At 54.6% G+C, this 10,753-nt stretch overlaps 1 protein-coding gene across 1 annotated transcript; it reads left to right on the top strand.

The window, feature by feature from the left end:
* Window positions 1-1,197: 1,197 nt before the first annotated feature.
* On the top strand, window positions 1,198-9,992 carry PAX1 (paired box 1). Its single transcript, XM_060646509.2, has 5 exons — window positions 1,198-1,450; window positions 1,894-2,523; window positions 4,101-4,243; window positions 4,762-4,984; window positions 9,807-9,992. Exons 1-5 carry the CDS (start codon window positions 1,198-1,200, stop codon window positions 9,896-9,898), a joined length of 1,341 nt encoding a protein of 446 aa, XP_060502492.1. The 3' UTR covers window positions 9,899-9,992.
* The last annotated feature ends 761 nt before the right edge of the window (window positions 9,993-10,753 follow it).

Genomic DNA, 10,753 nt, shown 5'->3' with positions numbered 1-10,753 from the left:
GGGCGTTGACCCAGATACAAATGGAGAAGAGTTGACGGGGAAATGCTAAGGCCAAAGAGTTCGGGGCTGTGTAAACACAAGAACAAATAAAGGTGAAGGGACTATTCAGTGACTGAACGAGGACCCCCGGAAGCCGCGGATGCTGTGTGGAAGACGAGGCTAGGCCGCCTGGGCGGGGAAGAATGTGGGGTTCCCGGCCTGGAAGAAAGGAACTGCCCTTTAGGCCTACAGAGGAAGCTAGGACATGCGACCTCCCACAAGTCGCCAGGACAAGACTGGCGTCCGAGGATGAAGCATCCCTGTTCTTGGGATCCAAGCAGGTGGGAATTACTTTCCGACCTGCGGCCTGTGCCATGTATCAGAAATGAGTTCGGGTGGATGGGCCTGTCCGCAGAAAGAATCTAGAATGTGCCCTTTTCACATCACTGAAATCTCGCCACTATCCCAATGGAGTGGATGGCAATTAAATATTGTAAAGATTTCCTATGGTCAGGTTTGGGGTGTCGTCTGGAAATGGGACACGGAGGATTCTGCTCAAGCACAAATCGTCTTAGGCTCTAGCCTCCCCCTCCTTCCCAGGCAAGCACTGAGCACCACGCTGAGCACTCACCACGACGCACCCATGCCTGGAACTTGGGCACTGGCACCACTCTTTCCGGGCCCCTTCCCCGGGGAAAGAGGCGGTAGAGGCAGCCATACACCAACGACCTTCCTAGGATCAACTCATCCTCTGATATCCTAGCTGCAATGTTGGTGGAAGTGACAATAAAACTAAACCCAAAACTAGTTCTACGACTAATGCTAGCACTAATAAATAGTCACCAATTTGAAATGACTACCCCCACAATTCTCAAAACTGGAGGCGTAAGGGGCTTCGAGGGGAGTCAAGACCCTGGAAGGTCCCAGGCCCGGCTTAGGACTTGTGTGTATGTGATGTGTGTGTGTGTGTGTGTGTGTGTGTGTGTGTATGTGTGTGTAGGGGGGATGGGTCCCGGAAGAGGGCCGAGGGGAGAGGAGGACAGGAGGAGGGGGGTAGAGTTTCAGGCCCGGGAGGGGGGCGCTGGGGTGCAGTGACGGGAACCAATGAGCTGCCAACTCGCGCGTCTCCGGCGTGACTGCCGAGATTGACGTGGAGGACACGTCAAATTGATCCCCGCACTCTGCAGCCTCCCGATCAGACGAATTTCTCCTAATCGGATGAAGTTCACTCTAGGCCTGGGGTCGCGGGCGTGGAGAGTGTCCTGGGAGCGCCCGGAGGAGGGCGGCTGCGCGCTCCGCGGCGGCGCACGGCGCATTTCCAGCCCGCGGCCCGTCCGCCGCGGCTCACGACTCGCGCGCGCCCTCCCTCTATGCCTCTCCCGCGGCGGCGGCGCCCGAGCTCTCCCGGACTGCGCCGGGCCCAGCCCCGGCCGCCTCGGCGCCAGACAGCTGGCTGGCCCGCGCGCTATGGGTAAGGGGCAGGAGGCAGGCAGGTCGCGGGCGGGCAGACGAGGCGGGTTGCGTCCCGGCGCCTCCCTTCCCTCTCTCCTGCACTCCCTGGGAGAGCAGGTCCCGGGTCCCGGGTCCCGGAGAAGTCGCGTTCTTCGCACGCCCCCAACCCTCGGGGGTTGGGGGTGGGGGAGTTCGGCGTGTCGCAGGAGGGGATGTTCCAATTAGATGCGTGAAAAGTCGAGAAAGGGCTTACAGGGCTGAAGCGCTCGGCGTCCCCCTCTGCGGTCCCTACGCGGGTGCCCATTCCCGGAGCCCGGACACAGTCCGTTTGCTCGCAGATTCTGAGGATCCGCCCGCCGGTCACTTTCAGAGGCGGCCCCTCGTCTGGTGTGGCCACCCTTCTTGGCTAACCCGCTGGTGTTTTCTCTCCCTCCCGTTTACTGTCGTCCGGCGCGTCCGCAGAGCAGACGTACGGCGAGGTGAACCAGCTGGGCGGTGTGTTCGTCAACGGCCGCCCCCTGCCCAACGCCATCCGCTTGCGCATCGTGGAGCTGGCGCAGCTGGGCATCCGACCCTGTGACATCAGCCGGCAGCTTCGCGTATCCCACGGCTGCGTGAGCAAGATCCTGGCGCGCTACAACGAGACAGGGTCCATCCTGCCCGGGGCCATCGGGGGCAGCAAACCTCGTGTCACTACCCCCAACGTGGTCAAGCACATCCGGGACTACAAGCAGGGCGACCCTGGCATCTTTGCCTGGGAGATCCGCGACCGGCTGCTGGCCGACGGCGTTTGCGACAAATACAACGTGCCCTCTGTGAGCTCCATCAGCCGAATCCTGCGCAATAAGATTGGTAGCCTGGGTCAGCCGGGGCCTTACGAGGCGAGCAAGCAGCCGCCGCCGCAGCCGGCCCTGCCCTACAACCACATCTACCAATACCCCTACCCCAGCCCTGTGTCGCCCACGGGCGCCAAGATGGGCAGCCACCACGGGGTCCCGGGCACAGCAAGCCACGTCAGCATTCCCCGTTCGTGGCCCTCGGCGCACTCGGTCAGCAATATCCTGGGCATCCGAACATTTATGGAGCAAACAGGTCAGTCTCAGCGACCCTCTGTTGCGTTCCTGGAAGGGGCAGAATTGGGAGATTGGGGGGTGGGGTGGGCGGGCGGGCATGCAGGTGAAGGGTCACACTTGCCATCCTCCTCAGACCGGTTATGGCTCAAGGGAGGGTTCAGGGCTGGCCAGGGAGACTGAGGGTCTTGCGCCTTCTGTGGGAGTCCTCGGACATCTTGAACTTTTTATGACAAATATGGAAAGTATTTCTCAAATGGAAGAGCAATCGCCGACCACAAATTCAGAGGCCTGAAATTGCGCTTTTTCATTCTTGCAAAAAGTATGCAAACTCCTATCACCAGATCTAAGCTAAACAAACCGCAGAGTCAATTCTGCGACCCTTTCTTATATCCCGATATTTTGGGTTCCCTTACCGTACCCTAGAGAGTTCTGTTCTTCTCAGGCCCAAAGGCTCTTTTGAGTAAAGGCCAAAGGGGGTTGTCTAGCTGGTCTTGTCAAGTGGCCTAGATCTCCAGCAGGCCCAGAGGCCCTGTAGCTCCTGGAGCTGGGGTCTCCTTTATAAGAGCCCCAGGGCTGCAGCCACAGGGGTCAGGGGAGAGCCACAAGGATTTGCTCGTTGCCTGCAATTATAACACAGCAAAGTGTTGCTCCTCATTCTCAACAGGAGTGGGAGGGAGCGGAAGGAGGGAGGGAGGTTTGGGGCAGTCATGGTTGGGGCTCAGGAAGAACTTGTGAGTCTCTTCACACTGTCCTCTTCTCCCAACAGCGGACCAGGGAATGGCGTGCTCTTAGGTGAGCAGACTCAGCAGGGGGGTAAAAAGCAAAACTCACCTCATCCCAAGGGAGAGGAGGGAGGGACAGCTGGAAGGAAACTGAATGCTTAGCCCCAGATGCCTTGGGGTGCCCTCCGAGGCCCAGCACAGCTTTGTTTCTCCCAATTCAAACCCAGCCTGGGCCACCTGCTAGGGCCAAAGCTCCCTTGGTGGGATCAGTGGGCGTTTGGCTGGGAGGTGACCTCATCAGGCTTGTGCTCAGATCTGGAGTCTTCTCTTGGCTCCCCATGCACACGAAGTGCTGGAGGAGCAGACATGCGTCTGAGAAGCATGTGGTGGCTGTGTTGCCTCTTTTGGGAGATCCGGTAGGTCTCCGGAGGCAGTTCTGCGTCGCCTTCCAGACGCCTGTTCAGACTGAAGAATCCATATAATAGTCACGAGCCTGCTGTGGATGTGAACTTGGACCATTCCGGGTGCCATCTGTGGACAGCGGAAAGGCGCCTCGGCCGAGTGCGCCCAGCCCCTGCCTTACAGGCCGAGTACCCGCCAGAGACTTCCCATTTCGCGGCAAGCGGGTCGAAGTCTGGGAGGAGCGCGGAGCAGGCCGTTCTTCCCTATGCCCTGCTAGGAGTGAAAGCGAAACCCGGTGCCCAGCCGCCCCTCTGCCTCCGATCGCTTTCTGAGATTTTGAGTGTCTCAGGTGTTCCGGAGGACCCTCGGCCAAGTGCTTGTAGGCTTGTGTGGAAACGTCCCGGCCCGAGGGCCGCGCGTGTGCCCAGCACAGATTGGGATGCCCCTTCTAATCCGTCCTGTGTCCCCGCAGGGGCTCTGGCTGGGAGCGAAGGTGCCGCCTACTCCCCCAAGATGGAAGACTGGGCCGGCGTGAACCGCACGGCCTTCCCGGCCACCCCTGGAGTGAATGGTCTCGAGAAACCTGCCTTGGACGCAGACATTAAATACACTCAGGTAGCCAGGCGGCGCGCGCCGGGGAAGGAGTTGTCTTTAACTGGGGAGCGGGAGGGTCGGAGGGTGGGGGCAGAGAGAAAGGGAAGAGAACTCTTTCCCAGGCCGGCGAACGTGTTGGTGTGTCTGGCTACCCCACCGGCGAGAGTCTGCGCCACAGATTTCTCTCATTTTCTCAATCGCGCTAGTTTGGGGAGGCTGCCTGTCCAGGGGATTGCCTTGCTTTTTGCCAAGATACATTTATTTTAAAAAGCTGGAACCCGGAACACAGATGGTAGAGGACTCCCTTTTAAATCTTGGGTGGTAAATACCATGACCCCCTAACCACTATTATTTATAACAATTTACATGGACATCACTTTGCCAGAGTCCTTACTGGGAAAATTAGCGGCCAGGCTTACCGTGGGGATCCGAGGGGATAGCTGGGGGAAATGAGGATCCCCCAGCTCAGTAATTGCGCCTGCGGGAGAATACGCGGGGACTGCCTGCTGCTGATGGTCTGTCCCTCTCGATCTTCACAGTCGGCCTCTGGCCTCTCTGCGGTAGGCGGTTTCCTCCCGGCCTGCGCCTACCCTGCCTCCAACCAGCACGGCGTGTACAGCGCACCGGCCGGCGGCTACCTCGCCCCCGGGCCGCCTTGGTCGCCCGCGCAGGGCCCCCCGCTGGCGCCCCCCGGGGCCGGCGTCACTGTGCACGGCGGGGAGCTGGCCGCAGCGATGACCTTCAAGCATCCCAGCCGGGAAGGTGAGGGGTGCTGGCAGGGAAGGGGTCGGATGAATGCCCCTAGGGTTAGGAAGGGTGTTGGAGTGTGGGCTGGGTCGTGGTGAGAGGGACGGAAAGAGAGGCAGAGAGAGAGAAGAGAGAGGAGAGCTGGAGTGGGTCCCAGGCATAAATCTTTACTAAACTTGTAGCTTCTTGAAGCAGATTGATTTTTAACAGGTGTGTATGGTGTATATGCTCTGTCCCTGGAAAGGCAGGTAGAGTTTGAAAGAGGCCTCAGGACTGTCTTTCCTGAATTGTAGGGAGAGAGAGGAAGAGGGTCAGGCTGACAAACAGGACTCCTAGGTTCCAACCTTGTTTTGTGCCCTTGACCAAGTTATTGTTCCTTTCTGGCTCTCAATTTTTCCATCTGTTGAAGGGTCCAGAAGCACCTTCAGGTTCACCTTTCTGTGGCTTGCAGAGCTTTGTGGACGACAGCTGGATTCTTCCAGGCACCACCTATTCCTTTTCTTTTTCCTTCCTTCTTCCTTCCCTTCCTTCCTTCCTTCCTTCCTTCCTTCCTTCCTTCCTTCCTTCCCCTGTTCTCTCTTTTTCTCTTTTTCTTGGTTTCTCTGATTCATTTCCTTAAACACATGCTTTGGGAATGGAGAGAACATTTCAATCATGTATCCCCAAGTCTAGACTCTTGAATTCTGTGTGATCTGGCATCCTTGTTTCTATGGGAAATGCAGCTGGAAATTCTCCTTCCTCTTCTCCCTCCATAAATCCACTCCGAGAAGTCCACTTAACAGATTTGAGGTATTTAATTGATGGTCAACAGTGAGGGGCATCTTCTTACACTGCCTTCTGGGTGCTATTTTTTCCTATAACTTGGGAAAAGCTCACCTGCTCTTGAGTCTCCTTTTCCTTGTTGGTGAATGGATGGACTGAATATGCTAATTTCAAACCTTCCTGCATCTGGGTTCTCATCACCAGAATTTTGCAACTTCTACAACCCTAGAAAAGGAAGGAGTTCCCTTCCCAGCAGCGAAGGAGACTGAGCACAAACTTGGAGGGCACTGTGGGGCAGAGGGATGTTCCAGATTACAAAGGGATCTTTACCGTCTGATCTGCCTCACACCTGCCAAGGCAGAAGTCCTTCTTTGTGATGTCCAGGCAAAAAACTGTATTTCCATGTAGTTTCAGTGAGATCAACAGCATGATCTGAAAGAGAGAGAAAAGATTAAGATGTCAACAGTAGCAGTCAAGGGGAGGAAAAAAAATTGCTGTTTCCACTTCTTTTAGAGCACAAACATGTTGGAGTATAAATTACAAAAACTGAGTATTAATATCCCTTTAAGCTTTATATGTAAGGGCAAATGGGGGTGGGGGGTCTCAGGATGATTGCTTTACTCAGGGTCTTGTTCTTGACCTCAAATCTTCCTGTTTTCTCAGCAGCTAGAGGTTATCTGCTAAATTAGAAATAGAAACAGAATTTTCTTCATTACATAAATCATTTAACGAGGCAGGTTCATTTGAAATAGAAAAGTATACCCACAAATTTAAATGATTTCCCCTGGGCTGATCTCAGGGAGAAGGAAGACTTCAGAAAAGGGACTCATACCTCCAGAATAATGCCTTTGGTTTGCTAACCAAACAAACTTTGTCCTGAGAAATTTCAAACTCTACATGAGAAACAAATTATGATGAGTAGGTAACAATTCACAGGTAAAACATACAGTTCAGAATTCTAAACTAATTCTAGCTGACTGAGGGGGGATTCGTTGGTGGCTGACTTTCTTTAGAAGATACTTTTCTTTCAGAAATGCAGAGCCTTTGAATGACACTGGCATTCATGGCCCTTTTTTACCAGCATATTTGCTTCCTATTATTAAATATCCCACCCATTTTCAAAATCCACAGCAATAATTAGCTACCTTAGTTACTAATACCTTAATTTCCTGACCCCCATAGTTCTTTAGAGATCTAGGTAAAGAATCATTGAATAAATCAGGCTCATCATCGAAAACGATTTCTCAAGCTGGCATTTCAAGTGTTAGTGTTTGAACAGGAACATAAAAATAATGAGAATTACATGCCTACTCGGGGCATGGAGTTTCACCCTTTTTCTCACTGGCAGAAAAGTTGACTTCAAAGACCTTCACTTTCCCTCCCTCCTCCCCAACTGGTCTTTGAAAAATTACAAAGTAATAAGAATCACTGCCTTTAATTTCTCTAATCATTACTTAAATTATCTTCAAAGACACTTATCCCATAAGACAAGTTACTATCATTAATTATTGTTCAGTTTTGAAGAATAGTAGGAATTTTTTTCAGTAACAATTTCTGTATGGAAAGCAACTGAATATCATGAATGCTCAGTAAAAAGCAAATACTTTTGGTCATCTAGTGCGTACACGCACAACACACACAATACTGTACCTACTTATCTACACATACATATGTTTCAATGCATTCTCCAGATCAGGTGCAAATGGACATTAACTGTTACCAAATCAAATGTCAAATTACGCATTGCAACATATTAATTTTATCTTGGTAAAGGGTAGTGAAGCTGGGCTCCCTCTTATGTAAGTGAGAAAATATGATTTATGTTTTCCATCTGTGAAAGGAAAGTTTAATTCTTGGGGCCTGAGAGAATAAGAAAGTTCTGCCTCCTCTACATTTGGAGGGGACATGATATTCTGGGAATCTCAACACCCATCCACTTTCTTGTAATAGCCAGAGCAGGACCATCTCCACACACACCTTCCCTGCCTCCAGACAAGTGACAGAGGCCACCAGATGTTCGCTCAGGACAGCTAGTATTTATAATTTACAGTGTGTTTTCTCGTGGTTCTAAAATCCCTCCCATAGTGTCTTTGGAAAGACTAAGGTTTTGAATATCGAATCTATAAGATACTGCTTTTCTCCAAGAAAATATGTTGTATTTGTCAAACATAAGTTGAAGCTTCGTTCCAGTCATCTCTGCTTGGGATTAGCACCTGAAGGATTAATCCAGAAAGCAAACTTTGCCAGAGAGCCGCACAGGGTACAGGCGTTTGTGGGAGAAACCAGCAGCGGCCAGCCCGCTTTCCTTTGACCTGGCCTGGAGACCCCTTCCCAGATCCCTCCTGTGTCCGCCCCAGCCAAGGTCCCAGTGGCCCTGCAATCGCAGTCCCAGTATTTTGAAAACGCTTGTCCCCATTCCTGCCCACTAAGATTAAATGAGCATGCAGGGCACCTAAGGCCGTTCAAGCCTCCCAGGCCTTCCCTATGCAGCCACTCACGTTGCCCTGGGCCCTGCGTGTGGGAAAGGAGGGGAGGAAAGGTCCTGTGGTAAGGGCCTGGTGTGGACAGAACTAAAAACTCAGCTGCAGGAGTCACCCCACTAGGCTGGGGTGGAATCTATCTCTGGGCTCCTGAATGCTAACTTTTTACCAGTTCATTTTCTCGCTTATGTCTAAGGCAACCGGCCCAAGGCTGAGAAACCTCCTCCTCCTCTGATGTTTTCTAAACAGGTCCTCACCTTGAAGCGATCGCACAGAGTGGAAAGCGAGGGTCTATAGACCTCGCTGGCTGAGCGGACACAACTGTGTTTAGGAAAGAGCTGACAGTCGAGGGAGAGCAGACTGATCACTGTGTCCTGAAAAGGTCTTCAGATAGCTTCAAAACCTCTGCGAAACCAGATGTGTGTGTGTGTGTGTGTGTGTGTGTGTGAGAGAGAGAGAGAGAGAGAGGAGAGAGAGAGAGAGAGACCCCGTCCCTCCAACAGGGTCATCGGGCCCAGCTCCGCGCAGCCACGGCAAGCGGCACCTGGGACTGGGGTGCGGGCAGCTGCAGGGGAAAGTGTTCCCCCTCATCCCAAAGTGAGGAGCTTTGAGCTACCCCTTTAAAAAAGCACTTGCAAAGGGGGTGGGGGAAAGAAAGTTGAAAATGGGAGCCTTTAGGTATAAACAATTTGTGCCTCCAGCAGGAAGAGCTGAGCGGCCGGGGGCTGGGAAAGGAGAAACAGAGGTTGCGCAATCGTGCCGTCACTTTGCTGGTTTCCAGCGGCAGCGCTTGGGCCCCTTCCCAAAACCCGAAATAATAGAGCAACACGCAGAATGCCGTCTGATCTGGCAAATCCACTGTCACTTAATCCGGAGGCCCGTAGGCCCCGGGGCATGCTATTTCCGCAGTGGGGGATCACAGCTGGGTCCCCAGGCCGCAGGGCAGAACGAAGACGGCCTCCCACTTAAAGCACGGCCGCCTCCTGTGTGGTAGGGATCCAAGCGGCCGCGGGCCGTCCACTAGGGGCGGCTTTGGTGACCCGCTTTCCACTAGGTTGCCCCCTGCGCACCGCGAGCGCCCCAAGTAGCTTGAGGGACAGCGGACCTGACCCGCTGGGATCTCCCCCCACCCCGCCCCCCACGACTTGCGCGCGTGGCTGGTGTCTGGTGGCCATTGGAGGAGGGGCGCGCGGGTCTCAGCTCCGTGTCTCCTTCCCTGCGGTCTTGGAGCTGAGAACCTCTCCTCACCCCGGGGTGCACGACTAGGCCGGGCAGCCCCGAGCCCATCGTCTCCTTTATTGAGAGCGTGCGGGGCAAACGCAAGTGCACCCGGGCCGCGGTCAGGGAGCATTTGCAAAACGGCAAAGTCTGTGCCCTGGAGTGGCTCCCTTAAGGGGATCTGGAAGGGTGGGCGCGCTAGCGCGCGCGTGGGACCCATGGAGAGTGCAGGTCCCTGCTTCCTTCTTCCAACACCCTAAAGTGTCGACCCCGGATCCTCGCGCTGTCACCCGAATTTGCGGAGGTCCCGGGCCTCCAGGTGTCTCGCTCTGCGCCGCGCCAACCAGTGACCGATGTCCCTGTGCTTCCTCCCGCAGTGGCCGATCGGAAGCCTCCCAGCCCCGGCGGCAAGGCCCCAGACGGCCTGAGTGGCTTACACGGACTGCCCATCCCGGCCTCGACCTCCTAGGGGCAGCGCTTCCCTGAGCCCGGAGCAAGCAGCGGACCCGCGGGAGGACCGGGGCGCGCAGCTCGGCCTTGCAGTCCCGGCGACGCGCGCAGGACCCTGGACACACCGAGGAGGTGCCGGGAGCCGGCCTGCTGGGGGCCCGCCCCATTGGCCCCCAGATCTCGCCCTGCCCACCGGCCCGGCGGCTACATTTCCTTTGCCGCCCAGGAGTTTTAGGCTTTTCTGAACTTTGGCTTTAGACTGTGGCACCCTCTTTCGGATCCTTGCGCCTACGTGGCCTCCCTCCCCGGCCAGCCTCAAGTGTCCTTTCATACCTCTCCCGAGGTTGTTCGGCACCCCTCCCCCTCCCTCTTCCCTTACCCTCTCCCCCTCGAATCAGTCCCGTCCCTTCGGTCTTTGTTTCCTCTCTCCCTTTGTTTCCCCTCTCCTTCCTACCCAGTCTTCTTTCCTTCCTCACGTTTCCCTGCCTCCCTTTTGTCCTCTTAGTTTTTTCTTCCCTGTTTTCCCTGCTTCCCTCTCTCCATCCGTTTCTGCACCATTGTGCCCTCTTTCCTGTGCTCCTCTCCCCCTTGTCTCCTCAGCGTCTTTTACGGTGACTCCATTTCTTTTCATTTCTTTTCATTCCTGACCTACACCCCTTCGCAGGTGAGCCCCAGACTGGACTCGACAGTCCTCCTGGGCAGCTGGGACTTTTTAGTCTCCACCTCTTGGAGCTCCCCGAGCGCAAAGGGAAGGGTCCGGAACTTAGGAAATGGACAGAGAGGCCATAGCCTTTATTTTATATTTTAATATTAATGAACCCAAGCAAAACCCGGATGAACTGTCCTGTCCCCTCTCTCACCCCCAGGGTATTGT

Source organism: Panthera onca, chromosome A3 (assembly GCF_046562875.1).
Source record: "Panthera onca isolate mPanOnc1 chromosome A3, mPanOnc1 haplotype 2, whole genome shotgun sequence".
NCBI classification, from domain to species: Eukaryota; Metazoa; Chordata; class Mammalia; order Carnivora; family Felidae; genus Panthera; species Panthera onca.
Note: the sequence above shows the minus strand (reverse complement) of the source record. Positions and strands in the feature narration are given on the sequence as shown.